Below are 24,264 nucleotides of genomic sequence, written 5' to 3'. Positions count from 1 at the left end.
TCCAATCTTTAATTCAATCTCTAAAAATCATCTCCAATACAATCTTCAATTCAACCAACGCGAATTACCAATCCAATCTCCAAACCATCTCCAGAGACGAACCAGCCAAGGGCTGAAAGTCTCTCAAATAAAGATAAATCAATCAATCAACCAAACCATCTGCAATATAATCTCCAATCCAATATCCAATCCTATCTCAATCCAACCCAATCGAATCGCCAAAGCAATCTCCAATGCAATCTCAAGTCCAATCTTCAGTCCAATCTCCCATCCAACCTCCAATCCAATCTTCAATGCAATCTCCAAACCATCTCCATATCGCCATCAAACCATCTCTAATGCAATCTGTAATCCAATATCCAATCCAATCCAATTTCAAAACCAATATCCAATCCATTCCCATTTCCAATCCAATCTCAAATCCATCTCAAATACAATCTCCAATCCAATCTCCAAACAAATCATTAATCCAATCTCCCAATCCAATCTTCAATACAATATTTAATCAAATCTCCAATCAAATCTTCAGCCCAATCTCTAGTACAATCTTCAATCCAATTTCCAATGTAAGCCAACGCATTCACCAATTCAATCTCCAAACCATTTCCAATACAATCTCCAATCCAATTTCCAACATAATCCCCAATCCAATCTCCAGATCCATTCCTTTCCAATTACCAATCCAAAATTTAATTCAATCACCGATTCCAGCTCCAAATCAATCTCCAATCCAATCCAATCTCCAATTCAATTTACAATCAAATAGAATCACCAATCCAATTTCTAATCCAATACAATCTCCAATCCAGTGAAATCGAATCACCAATCCTATCTCCAATCCAATCTCCAATCCTATCTGAAATCCTTTATCCAGTCCAATCTTCACTCTAGTCTCCAATTCAATCTAATCCAATCCAATCATCAAACAAAATTTGATGCCAAAACGGTTTGTCTGTAAGTACTGTGATCCAATATTCAATTCAATCTCTAAAAACCATGTCCAATACAATCTTTAATTCAATCAACTTGAATTACCAATCCAATCTCCAAACTATCTCCAATTTTATCTCCACCCCAATCTCAATCCTATTTCCAATTCAATCCAATTAAATCGCCAATCCAATCCAATATACAAACCATCTCCAACCCTATCTCAAATCCGTACTCCTATCCATTCCGATCTTCAATCCAATCTCCATTTAAATCTTCAACCCAATCTCCCAACCATCTCCAATCCAAACTCCAATCTAATCCAATAATCAAAAAAAAAAAGATTAATCAAATACTTTTGCTTCCATATCTATTTGTCTGTGAGTGTTGTGACTATTTGTCTAAAAATGCTTGCTTTCAAATTCAATCCAAATCCAATTTTAAATCCCATTAAAATTCAATAAGTATAAAGCACGATCTGTTTATCTGTGATTGAGTACTAATTTCCCTGTCTGTGAATCTGTTTCATATTCGATTTCATATCAACTAATATGTAACTTCAAAAACAGTCCTCGGGGACCTGTCACCTCGAAAGTAAAAATTTCAACACCACTTCATCTAACAAATAACATCCTCGAAGACCTGTCGCTTCAAGAAAAAATAAAAGGCTGGGAGACCTGTCGCTCCACAGTACTCGTTTTCGAAGACCTGTCGCTTCGAAATACATATAAATAATACTCGGAGACCTGTCGCTCCGGAAAACTGAACTGGAAGAGCTGTCGCTTCCCAGCACTTTATTCGAAGACCTGCCGCTTCGAAATATACAACTCGGAGAACTGTCGCTCCGGAAATTAAGACTGGGAGACCTGTCGCTCCACAGCCCTCGGAGACCTGTCGCTCCGGAAAATCAAACCAGGAGATCTGTCGCTCCATATTTCTCACTTGGAGAACTGTCGCTCCATGAAAAACAAGCAATCTCTTATAACAACTTACCTACCGAGGTGCGCCATTGTGGTAACCGACGCTTGGGATTGAATTCTACAAGAATTCCAATCCCTTTTCCCCTATATAATATAGAGGTAATCACGTTCAAATGTATGCGTGCCTTTTTTGTAGATGTAGGGTAAGTGCTCCAATTATGGCTATAGTACCAATTATTCGCCATAGTTGATTTTCACCCTTTAACGATGTAAATCAACAAGAAAAAAAATATGGACAACAGATCACGTTCACAAAATATGGTTGCACTCATTTAAACTCCACATTTTGCTCAAATTATGGTAGGAATAAATCATTTTCCTTAAAATTTCGGCTTCCTTGCACCCTTTTTCGCCATAGTGTACCAGTTATGGCTAATCCCATAAGGAATGCATGCAAATAGTGCGAAAAGGAACCGAAGTTAACAAATGTAGCCATAACTGGTACAGGGTTCCTATCGTTGGCACACGCTGTAATAAATACTAAAAGTAGTTTTGGCTCCGTTTCTATATTTTTCCTATAAAGTATGCTAGCTCAGCTATCTTTTAACATATTGGTGACATTCGTTGGTCTTCTTGTTATTTGTATACCAATAGTTTTGCTTAGGTAGTGCCATAATTGGTACACTTACCCTAGTTGTGAAACTGCGAGGAAAATATTTGCACTCTTGCCCCGGATGTTAGTTTTATCATTATTTACCCGTTTTACCCAAATCGATTGGGTAATATTTGCATATGCAATCTGAGTAGCCTTTCAATCGGCGTGCACTTTTGTGTGAGGAAAAATTTGCGCTAGTGTTCGTGTGTTGAAATGTCACTTATCTCTATAGTGGTGACCATTCACCGCAAAAGTCGTTCACAAACTGATAGCTCCGTTTCGAACGAATGACCGCCAACCCAGCAACGCGGGTGTACCTCACGAACACGCACACATTCTTTCACCGGTGCGATACCTTATCCCGCTTCGCATCTCTCTTCGTTCGAACAGCTGTCTCACTCTCGCATTCGCCATTCATATTTCATGCTCACCCTACGGCAGCGGGCTGCGCGCGCCAACCTAAGCATGCATCTCACCAACACACACGAGCGCCGTCGCCGTGGGCGCATATGTTCGAACCGGTTCAACCGAAGTTGACAGCAGCTTGCAGGAAAGCTTTTGCTTGACCGTCAAGTTCGTCATCAACCGACTCATTTCGAGCACATGCACGGAGGGAAATCATAAAGACATTTTAGCTTCTTACACAAATTCAATAGGCCTAACTTTATACACCACATGATCCAACTAACCCCCACTGTCCGGCAGTGGTATTATGGAAGAAAGTTTTGTGCAATATCATTTTGATGTTATTGCAAAAAGCTTTAGTCCGGGAGTTAGAAGGTGATAGCTCTATTGCAGATTCAGAGACCCATTTCAGAATGGCTGGAGAGACACGTCCATTCAGAAGTCACTTTCACTTACAATAAGCCCCGCATGTGTACATTACCGTTATCATTTGGATAATGATAATGCAAACACACTTCCTGATTCAAAGAAAATCTTTGAAACTGGCGCGTATTTAGTTCATTTTGTTTTAGTAAAAGTAATCAGAACATTCTCACCGGAATCCATGCAATCCAAGGTAGCGCTGCCATCACCATGGCAACGTCTTCAGGCCTCCTCCTCGTCTCGTCACCGTTGCGCTTGCAGTCAGTCATCATTCGAACACAGGTCACTTTAGCTCCCACGAAATTATGAATGTTAAGCCACACGGGATGATTCTGTAATCCCTCGCAAATCACTAATGGTATGGCGATAGTTTTATAGCCACATTACGTAAAAAAAACACGAAACAAAACTGCAGTCATAGTGGCTTTACAAAAACTTTACAGTGGAAAGCTACTGGAAGGCGTAGCACCATTGCACCGTATCGCCGTGAAAACGCGAAATAAACAGCACATTCCTACACTCTCGAAACGAATTTTAGCACCGTTTCCTAACCCGAACTACTTTAGCAGCGGTATCGTGAGCGGTATTCAAACACACACAATCTTTGTAATTCATTTGGTAATTATTATTTTTTTCGAATTCCATCAATTCATTCCTCACTATTAAAATTCTCACAGAACAAGCACTCTTTCACACGCGGAAGCTATCCGGATGGCGTAGCACCCACCTTGTTCCTCTGTGTGTAAAGTGTGGCGAAAAACATTTTTCTGCCGAGTGTAAACTCCCCAAGAAGGCGGACTTGGAGCACAGTGATAGGAACGAAACTCGTGGATCCATCAAATGTGCAAATTGCAGTGGCCAGCATACTGCAAATTTTCGTGGGTGTCCCACCCGCAAAAACTATCTCGAGAGGTTGGCGAAAATGAGAGCTGAGCGGCGAAATCCAGCCCCTCCACCTCCACCCCCGCGCTCGTCACAAGGCCGACCAAGTGGCCCAACAAACTCGTACGCCGAAGTGCTGAAACCCCAAGGAAACAACAAAAATCTTTTCACGATGTCCGAATTTCTTGCTCTGGCGAGAGAAATGTTTGACCGGCTGGCGAAATGTCAAACAAAACAGCAGCAACTTTTAACTCTTTTCGAGCTTACGACCAAGTATGTTTACGATGCCTAATCCGAACTACTTGCGTCTGGCTAACTGGAACGGTCGTTTCGTTCACGGTAAGAAAATGGAACTTTTCGACTTCTTGGAGAGACACAACGTGGTCGTGGGAATCGTTACCGAAACCTGGTTGCAGCAAAAGCATGCTTTTTTTCATCCGAGATTTTCGTGTATCCGTTTCGACCGCAATTCTAACGACGCAGAAAGAGGAGGAGGCGTGATGATTGTGATCCGTAAAGGCATTAGGTTTATCGAGCTCATCATTTCGACGAAGGTCATCGAAAGTGTGGGAATTTCGATCACAACGTCAAACGGAAATCTACTAGTGATCGCCGCCTACTTTCCGGGTGCGAGGAGACGTTCTGTTTGGACTCAATTCCGTCGAGACATCGTCGAGCTCACAAGACGAGCTGACCCATTCTTCATAGCCGGAGACCTGAATGCACGGCATCGCCACTGGAACTGTTCTAAGGCTAACAAAGCAGGCACGTTGCTGTATCAAGAGGCAGCTAGCCGCAATTTCTGCGTCCACTTCCCAGATTCCTTCACGTTCCTACCGTCAGGTCGTGGCCGCCCATCCACTCTAGACCTAACCCTCTCAAACAACTTGCTAAACATGACCAAACCGGTCACGCTCAACGAACTGTCATCAGACCATCTCCCATTAATGTTCGACGTCAGTCTCTGCCCCAATCGCAAACATAATACCAAAGGTCCGGTGCTATTCGCGGGCAGACTGGCCTCGCTTCCAAAGTGTAGTTAATTCCAAATTAGACCTGTTGGATCCGGCTATCACAACCCTCAACAACGAAGCTGAAGTTGATGCTGCCATAGAACTCCTGACAACGATTGTAATGGAAGCTGAAGCTGTCTCGGTCCCCGAAGTTCGGAAACGAACCTATGAAGTTGCTGAAATCCCGGAGAGTACTCGAAGATTGATCGCGCTGCGGAACAAACGCCGCCGGCAATGGTACAGAAGAAGAGATCCAATCTACCGTGATATAGTACTATCGCTGAGCCGCAGGATCCGAGAGGAATGCGACGAAGCAAATTTCAGCAGATTTCAGGAAACGCTTCGAACATTAAACGGCGATCGCGAAACATTGTGGGCGTTGCGAAAATCGTCAAAGTGTAGCCCCCCCTTGCGTCACGATGACAAAATGATCGCTTCTCCTCTAGAAAAGGCTCAACTTCTGGCAAGAAGCTTTGCTCGTGCACATATGAACCAGATGCCAGACGATCCAGACACTACTCCTGCAGCGGTGAACGAGTCGATTGTCCTCATCGATCAGACGCATCTAACTGGAGATCACCCGTGGCTGATTCGTCCAAAGGAAGTAATTATGTGCATTAGAAGGCTCAAATCCAAAAAGTCTTCTGGGGAAGATAAAATACGGAACTGTGTGATCAAAAAACTTCCGAGAAAGGCCCACATTTTTCTCGCCAAAATCTTCTCTGTCTGCATTCGTTTAGGATACTTCCCGACCAGCTGGAAGCACGCCGTGGTCATCGCCATCCCGAAACCGAATAAGGACTCCTCGATTCCGTCGAACTATAGGCCAATCAGTTTGCTGTCCTCGTTCAGCAAGCTACTGGAGCGTGTGATCCTAAATCGTGTTGAACAACATTTGGAAGGTACACGGATTGTTCCCGATGAGCAGTTCGGGTTCAAAAGAGGCCATTCCACCAATCACCAGCTGGCTCGGCTAGTCAGGGACGTAAAAATCAGCTTCACACGAGGTAAGTCCTCTGGGATGGTACTTCTAGATGTCGAGAAGGCATACGATTCTGTTTGGCAGGAGGCAATTCTGCATAAGATGCTACTTGGAAATTTTCCAATGTACATATTGAAGATTATCCGCTCCTTTTTGTTAAACTGCTCCTACCAAGTGTCTGTCAATGGGCATTCATCTGATCGCCACAAAGTACCCTACGGTGTCCCACAAGGTGCTGTGCTGAGCCCCACGCTCTACAACATCTTCACCGCTGACCTGGTGATGCTAGATGATGTCCAGTACTATCTCTTCGCTGACGATACTGGCTTTATTGCATCAGACTCTGATTCGGTTATTGTGGTAACCAAGCTACAAGCGGCACAAAACGCCATCGAGAGATACCAAAGAAAATGGAAGATAAAGACTAATGCGGACAAATCCCAGGCGATTTTCTTCACTCGGAAACGAAGTCCACAAAAACTACCGCAAAGTGAGATCTCTGTTTGGGGACGCCAACTACCATGGTCGGACGACGTAGGATATCTGGGCTTAACCTTGGACCGGAAGTTAACATTTGCTGTCCACATTAAAAACACTTTAAGCAAGTGCGACAAGCTTACGAGAATGCTGTATCCGCTGATCAATCGACGGTCGCACTTGGACACAAATTCGAAACTTTTGCTGTACAAGACTGTATTCAAACCAGTGATGACATACGGTTTTCCCGCGTGGTTTCACTGTGCAGCTACCCACAGGGAAAAGCTTCAGGTGAAGCAAAATCGGATTCTGAAAATGATAATGAATTTAGATCCATTCCATCCCACTGAAGATGTCCATTTCACTGCAAGGATGGAGCAAATCAACGAGTGGTTCCAACGTGTGCTTCCAAAGTTTTGGATGGGATGCGCCATATCAGCAAATCCGCTGCTGCAACGTTTACCGCATAGACTGTGATATTAGGTTTAAGTCAACTTTTCCTCTAACTATCCCAACAACCCTTTATGCTATTTCAAAGGTTTTTTGCGCTTTTTCCTTTATCTTTAAATTAACTGAATGAACTAGTTATCTAATTTGTATAGATTGCTTTACTAGAATTATATAGCTGTTGAAAGAAAAGCCATATCTCAGCTTATGGAAACAAATTGTACACTAAACAGAATTAATATTGAATAAATAAAAATGAAATGAAAAAAAAATGAAATAAACAACCCTTTAAATTCCCGCTTTGGACGCATGATTATAGTTTATGATGAAACTATTTGACTACCTACCCTTAAAATTGCACAAATAAGGTGCATGAATCAAACAAATTTCATGAGAATTTGATCCATCATCAGGACGATGTCCATGGTTCAGAAGAAGATTCCACAGAGTTTACTACATTATTGGTGCTTACCTTACCCGTCAGGCTAAGGCCGGGGTGGCCTCTGCTGTACATAGTAGCCGCCTCCATTCCACTCGGTCCATGGCTGTTTGTCTCCAGTTCCGCACTCTGCGTAGGGTCCGCAGATCGTCCTCCACTTGGTCGACCCACCTAGCTCGCTGCGCTCCACGTCTTCTTGTACCGGTCGGATGACTCTCGAGAACCATTTTAGTCGGGTTGCTATCCGACATCCTGATAACGTGACCCGCCCACCGTAGCCTCCCGATTTTCGCGGTATGGACGATGGTTGGTTCTCCCAGCATCTGATGCAGCTCGTGGTTCATTCGCCTTCTCCAAGTCCCGTCTTCCATCTGCACTCCGCCGTAGATGGTACGCAACACCTTCCGTTCGAAAACTCCAAGGGCGCGTTGGTCCTCTGCACGTAGGATCCATGTTTCGTGCCCATAGAGGACGACCGGTCTAATCAACGTTTTGTAGATGGTTAACTTCGTGTTACGGCGAACTTTATTCGATCGTGGAGTTCTGCGGAGTCCAAAGTAGGCACGATTTCCTGCCACAATGCGCCTCTGAATTTCTCTGCTGGTGTCGTTGTCGTCGGTCACCGGTGAGCCCAAGTACACGAATTCTTCAACCGCCTCGATTTCATCACCGTCGATATGAATTCGGGGTGGCGGGCGCGGTGATTCCTTCCTGGAGCCCTTTGTCATCATGTACTTTGTCTTCGACACATTAATGACTAATCCGATTCGCCTGGCTTCACTCTTTAGTCGGATGTACGTTTCCGCCATCGCCACAGTGTACAAATTCGAGCGAAAAAACGGACGCAATTCAGTTCCGGCCGCTAAGTAAATGACAGATACCAATTCCTAAGCAAAAAACTCCGGGGAATCGAATGGTGCCAACCCCTTTCCTGAAAAACATCGCCAAGTGTCTCATTTTGGCCATTTTCCCCTGAATTTGTCAAAAATACTTGAACATATCAAACTTAAATACAAAACAGGTTGGCGAAAACCTTAATATTTCAAAAACCTTCATGTTCCAATGACAGACAACTTGGTTTAGCAAATGTTTTTCACTTTTGATCACAATAAATGTCTCATTTTGTCCAATATCCCCTATAAAATGAAAATATTTGAGAATTTCGGCTGAATTTGAATAAAAAACCATGCAAAAACGTTCAAAAGTCATGATACTGCATGAAGAAACGCCAAACGGGTCGTGTCTTGTCAATCACATTCAGAGTTGATGCATCGTCTCAAATTTACGAGCAATAATATCAATATCATCGGCGAAACCAAGCAGCTGAACGGACTTCGTGAAAATCGTCCCACTCGTGTTTATCCCCGCTCTTCTTATTACACCCTCCAAAGCAATGTTGAACAGCAAGCACGAAAGACCATCACCTTGCCGTAACCCTCTGCGAGATTCGAAGGGACTCGAGAGTGTCCCTGATACTCGAACTACGCTCATCACTCGATCCATCATCGCCTTGATCAACCGTATCAGTTTATCCGGGAATCCGTATTCGTGCAAAATCTGCCATAGCTGTTCTCGATCGATTGTATCATACGCCGATTTGAAATCGATGAACAAGTGATGTGTGGGCACGTTGTATTCGCGGCATTTCTGCAACACCTGGCGGATGGCGAAAATCTGGTCCATTGTAGCGCGTTCACCCATGAATCCAGCCTGATATTGCCCCACAAACTCTCTTGCAATCGGTGATAGACGGCGGCATAAAATTTGAGAGAGTATCTTGTAGGCAGCGCTCAGTAGTGTACATTATTGGTACGGATCTGATAGTTGAAGTCAATCTAGTAACACCGTTACAAGGACTTTTTCTAAAAATTCTGTCAGAATTTGTTTCTGGAACTACTTTAGAAATACCTCTTGGAATGCCTCCTAGGATGTGCCACAAGATTCCTTCCGCATGTTTCCAAGAAAATGTTCTTGGTAATCTTTTTTAAATTCCTTCCGGAGGGTTTTCCGGATCCCTACTGGCATTTTTCAAGATTCGAACATTTTTGCCTTCACTCCACAAGAGTCTCTCAAGATATATCACAGGTGTTTTCACAGAATTTCTCCTAAAGTTTCTCTCGGAATTCCTGTTAAAAAATTTTCGCGATTCCTTCCAGTGTTTCTCATGGGATTTCTCCAATAGATTCTTCCGGGATTTATTCCAGCGTTGTTGCGGAGTTTTTCACGAATTTTCTGCAGGGGCTACTGTCGGGATTTCTTCAGAAGTTTGTCCTGTAATTTTTTCAACAAATTTCCGTGAGTTTTTTCCAGAGTTTTGCTTTGGATGTCTACAGATGTTTCAGTTGGAATATTTCCTTAAGGTTCTTCCGGGATATTTTTTTCAAGTTTAACCTGAAATTTCCCACATTGTTTTAAATCTTTTATTTTTTTTCTTTTAATTGCAAAGAGTTACCGAACAAAATTTCTCTCCACAGGATGAACCCTTCCCGGCATCGATCGTAACCAGTGAGGACGATCTGTATCAGCATTGTTCGAAGTTGTTCCTCGAGATCAATCGATCCTGGGAACCGTTGCTCTCTGCAGCCCTAGGTTATCCACAGTAGGGCACTCTATCGCGGTATGCTATAAGGGCGGATCCGTTCGGTATGTATAAATCTTTCGTTTGTTATTGTTTGTCCAACGGTTCGGTTGATTCGGCTACACTAGGTTCGTGTACGTGTAGCATTACTAACAGTGATAATAGTAGTCATTATGAAATAATTGTGTGAAAATTATGCTAAGAATCGCTTCGTTAGATTATTTTTTATTGTTTGGGCTGGTACCAAAAAGTGGATCAACGGATAGGAAGCTATAGAATTTATTTCGCGGAAAGATTTTTATTTTGTTTTAGATGATTATAAAAATGCTGGATTTTCAGCTCAAAATGGGCGGAAATTTGGTGCTCTCATTGTGTTTTTTGTACGTCTACGCCAATTATTTAGTTGCTGCTAAGTTTATTCCAATTTATTCTCGACTTTATATAAAAAAAAATGCATCTAGACAATATATCCATAAGAAAGTTTACAAACAGTTAATGTATCTAATCAAAATTCGTATAAATCGAAAGTATTATAAACACACCTTTCCGAATAAGTCATAACTAAAAGCTATATATACACACAAAAACGTTTAGCTAACAAATGGAAAACAATGCTTACGCTTTATATAAATATATTTACTCAATGTGCTGTAATAGAAAAGGTAACAACCACTTAGAGCTTTTTATTGTGCGCCTATTGGTATTCTCTGCATATTTTCGGTGGATTATATGGAAAATTTTGTGCTCATACCATAGGAAAAGTATATGTATGACATAACATTAAACTCATATTCTCAAAGCTTAAGAGACTTTATTTCGAGGACAAACATTTCTTCTACAATTATTTGAAAGTATTCTTTGACATTATTTCAGTGATATTTCAGATGAAACTTCCTATATTTGTACCAAGTTTGGAATAGATTTTTCCTATTTTTTTTAAATTTGTATTTTACAATTTTAATTTTGTTAATGTTTAATTTTGAGTGCAATATTGAAGAGCCACGTGATCTAGGAAGTATCCAAAAAGATTGCGAATGGCTTGTAAGTTTTCAATCATCTTTATTGTCACTCAAATTAATATCAAAGCAATTATAAATCATTGTTTCTCAATCACTTACTCAACCTTCAAGATCTTCCTAAAATACTTTCTAAAAACGCTAACACATATTAACCTTAGTTGGCTCTTATGTGAGATAAGGGAAATTACCGAAATTACTTCGGCGAATAAAGTCGTTGAGATGTGATTTTGTGATGCATGAAAGTTTATAATAAACCAAAGCTTTGTTATGCTAAAATACAGCTCTTCGACTTCATTTATCCGCCGTCTATTATAAGTCACTTCCTTTGTTTTAGTTTTATGTGAGTCATGTGTTTCCAATTTCAATTTCTAATCATTCACATCATTATCACAAGCACTTGGCAAACGTAACATGTTGATTCGATTCGATGTGTACTTGCAATGCAGCTAAAGCTTTATAACAGATATTGACAGATCATCACAAACACATGTACGGTTCTCAACAGGACACCGAATCGTATATACATGCATACACTGGAAAGAATATCAACTTTTGCAAGTTTTGTAATCTCCGTAATACTAGCAGGCAAAACAGAATCACAAAATATATGCGCAAAAAAGTACTGCTTTTGCAGTCTAACAAAAACCAAAAAATGCTCTTATCGCAGATTGATCTTACACGAATTGCAAGAACCCACGACTGGCACCAAAATCTCTGATACTGCTTATAAATAATAAAATTTCTTTTACCTGATGGCTATAAAACTGCTAGTCAAAATCCTATTTATCTACGTAATTCCAATCCCCTGCTACAATGGCTTCTCTCGTGCTTCGGAAAACTCAACTCATTACATTGATTACTCAATGCTGCGTGGATACGATACTCTATTCTTAAACAAAAGTCCCTCGGTAAAAAATTGGTGTAAGAATCCTAGTCCCGTTGAAGCAGACCTTTTCTAACCCTAGGTAAGGATAAGAATCGTGACACATATATATTACCAGAAACATAGAGTAAGCTCGGAAAGGTAACCACCAAAATGAACGTACCCATATAAGTTAGTAGGAGAAGAAGAATGAGTCACGCGAATGTTGATGTAGAATACCAAAAAAAAAACTATCAGAAGATACAATCCTCTTCGCGTGCGAAACGACTGATGACTGAAAAAAAAAACAAGTTGGTAAATGTATTTTTGTGAATGAGAAAACGATAACTGGAGCCGGTTCAAGATAGGAACAGACACACACACACAACATACTCAAAATATACTAATTCTCTTTGAACGTACAGCAGTAAGTATCACAAGTATCAACGTACATGATTCAAAATGATAATGATCATGATATCAGTACATGCAAAAAATGAAACAATAAGAACAATATCCAGCCATAAACGATCCAACCAACAAGTTACCCAAGTTTCTCTCAGCAGCAATGATGAAGCATATATCAACCAACAAGGTATAAACAAAAATCTCAATAAAAGTACGCAATGTTGAAGAAATAATTAACATGCGCGGTCGAGTGACTTTATCCGAAACTCCTTGAGCTTCGTTAACAGTTATTGGTTTTAAGAGTTTTCTTTATCGTTGAACCTTTTCGAGCTGAATTGCTTTGCCACTGCTGTCGCAACCTCGCTGGCCACGAACACGATTGTTATGCTTCCTTTCATCGCCGGGGTCATATATGACCCCTCAGGCCCTGAAGGATAGACATAAAACATATTTGAATCCAACTTTAACGAATTTTGGATCGGTGATCTCTAGGATTACTGCTCTTGAAATTCAAAATGACACGTTCCGGTATTCGAATAATTAGGCATTGTTCTGTTTCTTCAAGTATGTAAATTAATGCATTCATTTCTTTCGCTGCCTTGGTTTTCCGATCCTACGTTTTCCACCTCATTCAGTTGTTCGTCGAAGTGCTGCTTCCAACTTTCAATTATCTTACGTCCATCAATCATGATGCTCTCTTCCTCAGCGATGTACATTTTGGAATACGAACACTTTGTATGATGCATTCGACAAAGATTGTTGACAATGTTGACCCAACACCTAGGGTAGGGCGGGGCAAGATGAGCACCCTAAGGATCACGTTGAGTTTATTGGAAGTGATCACAATTTTTCAAAGTACCTCTCAGTAGTTCTTTTCTATATCATGTTTTCTACCACCCATAAACATGGCAGGGTTCAAAATGCACAACAAGGATTATTTTTTTGACTAAACAAAAAAGATGTTTTATGGTTAGTCCGAACATGCTGCGGGGCAAGACGAGCACCCCTACGGGGCAAGAAGAGCACTTAATTAAAATCTTAATATTTTAACAATAAATTGGCCACACAGTGATTGATATAGTAAATCTTGTTCATAGCTATGGTATCATGTTCTAAAATGATCAGTTTCTTTTTCGAATATTAAAAAAAATGTAGTTATAATACTTTTTACAAAATGACCCGAAAAACAATAAACGATTATTAAGTGGCTAATTTTTTTTTTAATTTACGCAACCAAATAGTTGTAGAGGATACGGAAACTTGTGTTCGGCACAGTTCGGCACTATTGACTGGATTACAATAATTTCAAAATATTTTCTATATTCCCATCAGGGGTGCTCAACTTGCCCCACTATAGGGTAATAACTTAAATTGAATAAATTTTAATGTTTGTTTTTCGAAGATATTTTCTAATGTAAATTAAAATGCTTTGCAGTAAGCTAGTAATGTTGGCTGATAACCAGAATTACGGTAAAAAATATATTGTGATATAAAAACCTTATTTCATTCTGATGATTTCTTATAAGAAAATGCTCAAAATCCATGCTAGCGACTAATTTGACGATATTTTTCAATTAGTTCGTTATGAAGTACCTTATATCAGATTTACAAACAGGATGAACTTTATTCTAATGGATTATGAAGTTGTTTAGATAAAAATCACCATAAAAGTAGTAAAACAGAGGGGTGCTCATCTTGCCCCGGGTGGCCATCTTGCCCCGTCCTACCCTACACTGCGCCGTCTTGCGTATTGAATTTGCCAACTCATTTTTGGTTTTGATTTTCAGATTTGTTACTTACTTTTGGTGGGCGGCAATTCGTTCCGTTGAATATACGCCGAATGAAGCCTTCTTCTCCACTGGACTCGGTCCTGCGCCTATATCGCTTTCTGTGCCCTAGATCCTCTTCAACCGCAAACAGTCATCTTGTTCGCGGCCTGTTACGAGGGTTTTGAGCCTCTTCCTGATTCCCTATTGAATATTATCTTCGTTTGTCGTTCTTCCGGTATGCTTACCTCGTGTCACAACGTGAGGTGCCTATTAGTTTAACACTATCCTTTTATTTAAACACTTGTGATTCATGCGACGCCGCCAGAAGCCGTTTCTTCTTTACCACCGAGTATTGTTTCGGATCCAAACGAGATTTGGATTATGAAAAGAAGCAAACCCATGTGTGATAGTGGATTTCTTTTCGCAATTTAAATTTTAACTTGTTTATCAAACACTTATTTCTGTTGTGTATCTAAATGTCAAAGTCAAAACATTTCCCAAATTAACATTTTTGTTCTTAGCGTACTTTTCAGTGTAATTAACATATAGCCACAGAGAACAGACATCCAAGTCCAGTTTCAAAACAGTGTAACGAATTTACCGCCGTCGGACGCATAAATGTCACATGTTCCATTTCGACATTTTTGAGGTTTTTTGTCAAAAGTCATATTTTGATATGATTTTTTGAAATATTTTGTCTACATCTGAATTTAAGCATGTTTAGATTAGTTGAATTGCGTTGAAGTCAATCAAATGCGACCATAGTCTATGTTTATTTTGTAACTTCAAATGTGTTTTCTTGGGTTTTTCTATTGTAACATGGGACATTCATGCGTCCGAGGGCAATTTTACGGTCATTTGACATGGCAACACAAGTGGCACTTTCGTGATAGCGCTGCTATCTCAAAGTTCCCATGATGCTGTCAGTTAGAAATATACAACTTATCTAGATATGCAATAGAGATAATAAACTATAGAGGAAGAATGTCACTGGCGTCGCTGCCGAAACATCTCTTGCTGGCGGAGATAGGCCGGGCTATAAGTGTCGAAGCGAAAAAGTATGCAGTTTGACTTGACAGATAGATACCCGACATGTTTGCGAACGATAACAAAAGGAACAACAGCGACATTCGTCCTCTATAATTTATTAACTATTAGTTATGCGTATTCACCACTGACTGTAACAACATGCTGCTTAGGTGACGCTAGTGTTCTCAACGCTAAAAAAAGTTTCATTTCTTACGCCGCTTTTGAGAGAATTTTCTTCTAGCTTGCACACTCAATCCTGAATTGCCTGTTCAGCATTTTTTTGACGAAAATAGAACAGCAGAACTATTTCGGTAGCTTCGGTAAATGATATGTGAAGAATTAGCAATAAGTTAAAATTCACAAATAAAAAATAAAAAAAAAAAAAAGCTTCGGTAATGGATTTTACTGAGGCTCAGTACACCAACTGTCAAAACTGGGTGCAAAAGGTAAACAACGCAGTATACTGCCGGGAATCGCATATCAGTCCCATCTTTGCTGGATTTCCTATGCAAATGGAACAAATATGCGACTTACGGCAGTATAGCTGTATTCAGCTGTTCTATTTTTGTCAAAAATTTACCGAACATGGTATTCCAAATTAAGTGTGTGGATGTCTGTTCTCTGTGATATAACATAGGAAGATCAAAATGATGATGGCAAAACTTGTTATTATGTTGTTCTTGGTGTGTCCTTTGCCTCCGCCTGGGAATTTACAGCTAAGGACTAAAGTTGTGATGCCGTGTGTAGCATATTTGTCCCATGTTCCAAAACTACAAACTGAGAAATACGCGTTTTAAATTCCAGCCTTGTTTCATTCAATATACTTCAACTTTTTAAAGAAAAAAACTCTTGTTGATCTGTAATGTCGTTAAATCTAGAAATTTCCTGGATTATTGCAGCATAAACTGTCCCATGTCATGCGAGATTTTCAGTACAAGCTGTCCCATGTTTCAGTTTTCGTCATAATAAGCTATCCCATGTTGAAATTCCCTAATTCACACATAGATTCTTGGCATTCCCGAGATTTTTTGGAATTCATGAAATATTGTTAGGATAATATTGTTGGTCTAAGGGAGGGCGGAGTGAAACGTGCGGTTCCATCAAATTGCTTTACATGTAATCGTTTTGGTGTGACGCAGTTAATTTCCACACTTATTGTAGAAGGCACGAACATGACATGATTTACTGGCGACGATCTATGAGCGATTTTGGACACTGCCCGCTTCTCATATTTCTCTTCTCACTCCTCACTAATCATTACTCACTCTTCACTTTTTCATTGCATATTCATTACAGTTCACTTTGAACTCTTCACTGCTCATGCCTTACCCTTCACTGCTCATTCCTCACTGTTCACGTTTCTTACTGTTCATTCCTCACTGCTTACTTCTTACTTTTCACTCCTTACTTTTAACCGCTCAATCCTCGGTCCTCGCCGCCTAACACTTCACACTCTATATTATTCATTGCTCACTCCCACTATAATGACAGCGCACTCTTTACTCTTTACTTATCACACTCTGCATCAGCATTGCACTTTTCGAAGGGAACATTCTAAATTGCTCACTTCTAACTCTTCATCAGTTGAAACTGAACATAGGATAACTTTTGAGATAAAAATGAACATAAGAGCTTATTCCGAATTATACTAACTGAAAATGGATTCTGAAATTATACGTGTTATGAAAGCTTTCGCATCCGTTATCATTTTTTCATCATGCGAAACACGAAATTTGGATCAAGCAAAGTCGTGCTATATATCTTCATAGTAACTATGTATAAACTGTTGTAGTAGTGATCAAAAGTAGGACGTTGTCGTTATAATAATGAATGGGCAAGTAGGTATGAAATAGTTTTCATAGTTTGGAATTGCTATATTTTCACTTTACGTTGTTTTATACGAAATATTAATTGCAAAGTAACATTCAAAGCTTATGCGAGATAAATATAACATCATGGCCTCAGTTCCGTTGATAATTAGCATTAGCATTGAGCGAGTCGCACAAATTCATAGGTGGTACAGTTCTAGATTGCTGTTATGAGGGTTGCCTCCTTCCCATCCGAACCGTAGCACAAAGATTTGGCACTAATCTCTGACTCTTAGACAAGACTGACGCACTCCTCCACTGATCGAGAATTGTCCTGGTCACGTCCTTGCGACTGCTGAGGGATGGGAGAGGATGGTTAGTTTTGGACACCCGTGAAAGATGTAGACAGCTCTAATATTACATCTGAACTGCTGTAAACCGATCAATACGTCGGTTGCATGAATATTACATCGGACGATGTACACATAAGAACAAAACATTTTACATCAAAACGATGTAATCGTACATAGGAATCGTGATTACATTGATTATTTAGTACATCGGAATGAATTACATCGGGCGGGTTGCATTTATTTTTTGCTGTGTACGATACCTCAGGCCTAGGTGTCACGGGACTTTACTGCCTATGATCGCATATCTGTCCCATATGAATAGGAAACCCAGCAAATATGGGACTGATATGCGATCATAGGCAGTTTATGTGTTGTTAGTGGAAGGCTAGAATCAAAACTAGACTCCAAAGGATACGCTTGGTAAACATTCAGGCGCACACAATATAATTTGGTTGTGTTGAGACAGCTGCCTGCATAATTCGTCTGGATTGTTTTTCCTCCGCTGCAGAACTAGGTGGCCGAAAATCTGAAATGGAGAACTGTATTAATATATTTTATTGAATAAGCTATTCATGATACGCTTGCAACGGCTATATACCTGGGGCACGTTCGGTGTAGTAAAAGATTTGTAGTAATGAGCTGAATTTTAGTATGGTGAGAAGGTCAATTCTCCGTTTCTGCAATAAAATGGTGCAAAAAGCATGAGTATTATGATTCCTTGCCTAATTTGATGATGTTTGAGTAAAACCTTGGATAACTGTTGTTAATGTTGCAAGAAATGGAGAAAACAACAATACTGTTGCCCAAAATTTTGCTCATACAACATCAAATTAGGCAACGAATCATAATACCCACGCTTTTTGCACCATTTTATTGCAGAAACAGAGAATAGGAGGCAATCAGTGAAGTACTAGATTGAAAGTAGTGAGCTGAATTTTTGTATGGTGAGATGATCAATCCTCCATTTCTGCTATGAAATGGTGCAAACAGCGTGGGTTTTTTTTTTATTCCTGTTCGGGTTTGTCACTGCGACCAGTTTTTAGATCTATTGTGACATTACCCGTATCCTTAGTGTAGTGCATGTCGCATTACTCAATTGCCATTGAGGGGCAATAAAGTATCGATTTTGATACAGTTTTTGTTTTGTTTTCTTAGAAAACAAAACAAGAGTACTGATATTGGCCATGCATCGGAAACCTAGCATCACCCTTGTTTCACTGCTAAATTCTCCCCAGTAGGAAGTTTAGGACACGGGTTTTAATATTAGCAGCAATATCATTCCAATAATGGAACATGTGTTCAGTAATAAGGAATCTAGTATGTTCCTTGCGTACTAGCACTTTCCAGTCTTCGAAGAGTTAGTACATACATGGATCCCTAACCCAATTTGATTTCCTTTGCATTAAGTTCAGCCTCAGATGGTGAGGTTTTTAACTATATGCAAAGTAAAGTTGGTAAACTCAGTTTTATTCAAAAACTGGAAATCACCAAAACACCAGCAGTAAGGACTAAATACTATAATTCCTTGAATTAAGAGAACACATATTCCAAAATTGAAAAATAGGACGACACTAGATTTCGGTTTGTTAGATCTATCACCGCAACGCAACCCTAAATGGCGATCTACCCACGCTACGGGCTCCGTTAAAGATCGAGCATCTTTCAAACCCCCTCAACCATTCATCCCTCAGCACGGGTCGCCTGACACCTTGGATTGGGGTTACCTGTTTGGTGGACTTTTACCTCCGGAACAGGTGGTCCGTAGTGCTATTCTAAGCCGGCAGCTACACGGGCAACAGCGTGGGTTATATGATTGCTTGCCTAATTTGATGCTGGTTGAGCAAAAGTTTGGATAACTGTGTTTTTGTATTATTTATTTCTTGCAACTTCAACAACACAGTAACCCAAACTTTTGCTCAAATAGCATCAAATTAGGCAAGAAATCATATAACCCACGCTGTTTGCACCATTTCATTGCAGAAATGGAGAATTGATCATCTCACCGTACTAAAATCCAGGTCACTACTTTCAATCTAGTACTTCACTGATTGCCTCCTATTGACCTTCTCACCATACTAAAATTCAGCTCATTACTACAAATCTAGTACTTAACCGATTTTTCCTATTGCTGCATCATATGGAAAACCTACCTGAAACCTTCGAAACAATATGTTCATTATCAGCAAACTCTAAACACACCAACAGAATCACAAAAAAATAAACTACATCAAATATTGATCTTGGAATGTTACATTTGTTAGGAAAATAGCAAGATCAAAATTTAACGTGGTAGATCTTACGGCGTAACGCACCATTCCAAGATGATCTACCCACGTTGCGGGTTGGCCTAAGTTTCGTTGATAATTACCATTTATTCTTATATCTTCAACATTGCATGGTTTAGAAGCCACCTATTCAATGGTATTTTTCATACCCTACGTCTTTATGTATACCCACCACCAGGGATGGGAACACTCACTTTCAGAGAGTTACACTCACTTGCTATTTTCTCAGCTCAGCAGCGTGTAATCAAAAAACGATGTATGGACAACTTTTGCCTGGTGATTTTGTCTAAAACTTTGCCAAATAGAGTAGAGGTCGCACACGAGTCCCAAAGTCGTGACAGTGCTTTGAAAGCGACTCTCCACGAGGTGAGTGTAATTTACATTCACCTCGTGGAGAGTTGCCTTCGCAGCTCCCTCACGACTTCGGTATGCATGTGCGACCAAAATCATGAGGCAAAAGTCGTCCATACATCGTATTTTGATTGCACGCTTCTGAGCTGAGATAACTACAAGTGAGTGTAACTCTTTGCAAGTGAGTGTTCCCATCCTTGCCCACCACCATGTGCTCTTTCAAGAGGGTCGAACCGAACTTCTGCTGATTGACTCTTGTTTCCCTTGTTTCAGTCAAAACCGCGCGGTGACTAAGCCATTATGCCCTTGCCTGTCTTACGTCATGGCGTATCGTAAGTTAGATGTAGTAAACATTCAACCGGCTATTTACATTTTTTTACTCTATCCAAATTTATCCTTCTACTTGTGACGTTGTGTGAGACATCGACTAACATTGGTCTTCTTCTGACCGAAGAACAAAAACCGTCCCAACTGAATTATCATTAGATTATTTTGAATGATGTTTCACAAATCCTTCACCCTCGTTGGTGATGTGCAAAATCTGCATTCGCAATTATATTTGTTCTACCAGTCTCTCGTATTGCATGCTGTTTGCATTTTGCTAGAAGATTACAGTGCCGTTTCGTATGTTTGCATATACTGACTGCGATGTTTGAGTTTCGTACCATCTTGTTTGAGAGCGGCGTTCTCTTGGTCAAACTTCGATTTCACGCATGCTCTCCGACATTCTGCATGCTTCGATACCCAGACCTCTAGATCAGTGGTGCTCATCCTGCGGCCCGCGGGCCGCATGCGGCCCTCCAAGCCTTAAGATGCGGCCCGCGGAGTACTTTAAGACGAATTGAAGTTTTCGAACGCTTATTTGAAATAACTCGTTAAATTCATTAGGAAATCAAACAAAAAAAAATGCTGATCAATTTCACAGTGTCGAACACAAATTGAATGATAAATAAACAAAAAAATAAACAAACAAGAAATATGTCGGTATTTCAGCTAAGTCACGAAGCCAGCTTATAGTTATTTATAAGTGGTACGAATCAAATGAAAGTTAGTTAAAAGTGTAATCTTGAATCATTTAAAAATTAGTTGCAGTTTTTAAGCGCAGTCAATGCAATGCTGAGCAAATATTTCACATTTCGCCTTTCCGAAGAACATACAAACACAAAGCACGAAGTTTTTGAAAAAATTCTCAACAAATATCAACTTGGTCGCCAATATTGTTTCATTTTCACTGTTTGTTTAAATTTCTATTATAAGACTCACACATTTTTTGAAACAAAACTTACGAATTCAATTTGAATTGTCCAAGTGAAACTCCCGAATGAACTTAAAGAAAAAAAATCTCAGCTGAGATTCATAAAGCGTCTCCTGTGTCCTGTTGGGCAAACTTTTAGATACATTTTTGGAGAAACTCCAGGAAACATTATTGGAGAAGAATTTTAAGCAACTCTAAGCGAAATATATGGAGAAACTCAATGAGAATATATGGAGAAACTCAATGAGAAAGTTGTGGCGATACTGCATGGAAATTTTAGGAGCATCTCGTAGAAAAATGTTTTGGTGCCACTCCAACATAAATTTCTTAAACAACTTTAGAGTAAATTCCTCGAGCAACAAAAAGAGAATTTTCAGGAGTAACAACAAACAAGATTTCAGAACCAACTGCATCAAGACACAAAAGATGCCTAGAACGCCTGAGGAAAATTTGAACAATAAATTTGAAGCAACTTATGCAGCAACTTCAGAAGATAATGTTGAAGAAACTTCCGGAAACAATTGTTAAAAATCTAATTTTTGAAGAAATTTAATGATGAAGTAATGCATCAACTTTAGAAGAGACTTATGGAAAGCATTTACTAAAATCTTCAAGAAACTCCTGGAAAATTTTCGGAAAAATCCGGAAGCTATTCTAGGACAAATTCTTGGAAACGATTAATGAGGAATTCCTTAAGTAACTTCAGGGCAGTTCCAAAGGCAAATCTAAGAGGAGTTCTTGGAGATGTTCCTAGAGAATTCTAGAAAAACTAAAAGAAACTTCAAGAAATTTCTCGAAAACCTTCTGGAGCAACTCCACAAGAAATTTCAGGAGAAAATCCAGCAAACCTTTTTGGAGCGATTCAAAAGAAATTCTTGTGAAAGCTGCAAAGCTGCTCGACATGTTCTTGAAGTGGCTTCAAGGCAATTCTAGAGGCAACTTCTACATTGTTTAAATTTCAATTTGAAGCTCAAACGTTTTTCTCAACCAAACTTATGAATCTAAATTGAACAGTTCAGATTTTTAATAAATATGCTTCAGAATTGTTCTTTTTATTGTTATTGTGCATCGATGTTTTATGCGGCCCGCAGGTCGATCCCGAAATGCAAATTTGGCCCGCGGTATCCTCCTGCCTGAGCACCACTGTCCTAGTGCTTCAACCGGGTAGATTCCGGTAGCGTTGTTGGCCGAAGGCCGATCCGTCTAATATCGGCAGCCTAGGACGTGCAGGCGGGTCCATGTTCAACTGCAGCTGTACCCCAAAGCCACCCCAAGGCTAGAGACGCGGCCAGACGTGGCCTGAAGAACCTGCGGTACCACGTACCCCGAAGGAAGGAATGCCGGCAGCCGGCGATGAGGAGAAAGGAGGTTGCGGCAGAGAAAGGAGCCCCGAACAATAGAAAAAGGTTAGAAAGGATATAAGAAAGTGGGAGGAGTGAGGATAGAAAGGAGTAAAATAATAAAGTGTGCACAGTGTCCAAGAAACCCAGAAACCGAAATATAGGCCTTGTTTTAGTGAAGTGCTTGTTGATCACCCTAAATCGAGTGTGAAAGTTCCCTGTCTCGCGGTAAACTTAGGTAAGCGTGCCGACCCTGAGGCAGTTGAGTCGGGGAGTCTCTAAGACGCTCCCGATTGCCTGACCCGATACTTACAGTATATAATTACATGCGAGAATCGGGAAAAATTAAAAAGCAAAGCTACCGGGACAAACTAGTCGAGAATTGTTTGAATAGTACAGTAGGATATGTAATATAGAAGATATTCCAACAAAATCATCAAAAAACTCTCAAGGTGTAATGTGAGAACTTCAGAGCGATCACTATTTTGAATGTTGCCTACAAAGTGATATCGTTGGTGCTATCCCAGATCATCTTCCGTCGTCTGTCACCCAAAACGATTGAGTTCGTGGGAAGTTATCAAGCCGGCTTCATTGACGGCAGATCGACAACGGATCAGATCTTCACCGTACCGTCCCAACGCATCACTTGGTCATCGACAGTGTGTGGTCAGACCTATGGAGAATCATGGACGAATACGACTTTCCTGGAAAACTGACTAGACTGATTAAAGCAACGATGGACGGTGTGCAAAACTGCGTAAAGGTTTCGGATGAACTATCCAGTTCATTCGAATCTCATCGGGAACTGCGACAAGCTGACGGAATCATCTCCTGCCTACTCTTCAACATCGAACATGAAATGTGTGATGCGACGAGCCGGGCTCAACAGCCGGAGAACGATTTTCCCAAAATCCGGTCAACTTGTGTGCTTTGCGTGCGGACAACATAAAAATTATCGCCAGAACATTTGGAACGGTGGCACAGCTGTAAACCCGCCTGAAACGTGAAGTAGCAAAGGTCGGACTGTTGATGAATGCCTCAAAAATAATGTACATCAGCGGAAGTCGGGCCTACTACTAGCTCCAGAAGAAGCTTCAGTCTAAAAAGATTCACCCACGCATCAAATGCACCATGTACAAAACGCTAATAAGAGCGGTGGTCCTCTACGGAAACAATCCACGGAAGGACCTGCAAGCACTCGGAGTTTTCGAGCGACGCGTGCTAAACACGATCTTCGGCGGTGTGCAGGGCGTGTGTGGCGGAGAAGGATGAACCGCGAGCTCGCTGCACTTAACGGCGGACCCCGCATCCCGAAAGTGGCCAAAGCCGGAAGGATACGGTGGGCAGGGAATGTTGCAAGAATGCCGGGTTACAACCCTGCAATATTGGTGTTCGCTACTGATCCGGTTGGCACAAGAAGGCGTGGACATTCAAGTGCCGTCCGTGGGACCATTCTGAATGGCCGCAGTGGGAATATTACTGAACAGTACACATTTTGTAAGGAATGAAAAACTTTAAACCTTATTGATTCGAAAAGTAGATCATGTATCGACTTTTCGAACCTTCTAAGCAGAATACCCTCTTCGAATGAGTGTAATCAGTTATTACAGTTATATAAATCTGGCGTTTGATTT

The 24,264-nt window shown here is 40.5% G+C and overlaps 1 protein-coding gene across 2 annotated transcripts in view; it reads left to right on the top strand.

Annotated features, from left to right (window-relative positions):
* The window catches only part of LOC109405846 (uncharacterized), a 40,374-nt gene extending 27,697 nt beyond the window's left edge, over positions 1–12,677 (top strand). For both annotated transcript variants that reach the window (XM_029869618.2, XM_029869621.2), the window contains exon 9: positions 10,048–12,677. In XM_029869618.2, coding sequence (XP_029725478.1) covers positions 10,048–10,176 — 129 coding nt within the window. In that variant the 3' untranslated portion in view covers positions 10,177–12,677. The remainder of the gene's footprint in view (positions 1–10,047) is intronic.
* Positions 12,678–24,264: the final 11,587 nt, after the last annotated feature.

This window comes from Aedes albopictus, chromosome 3 (assembly GCF_035046485.1).
Source record: "Aedes albopictus strain Foshan chromosome 3, AalbF5, whole genome shotgun sequence".
NCBI classification, from domain to species: domain Eukaryota; kingdom Metazoa; phylum Arthropoda; class Insecta; order Diptera; family Culicidae; genus Aedes; species Aedes albopictus.
The sequence above is the reverse complement of the archived record's forward strand: the minus strand, read 5'-3'. Positions and strand labels throughout refer to the sequence as shown.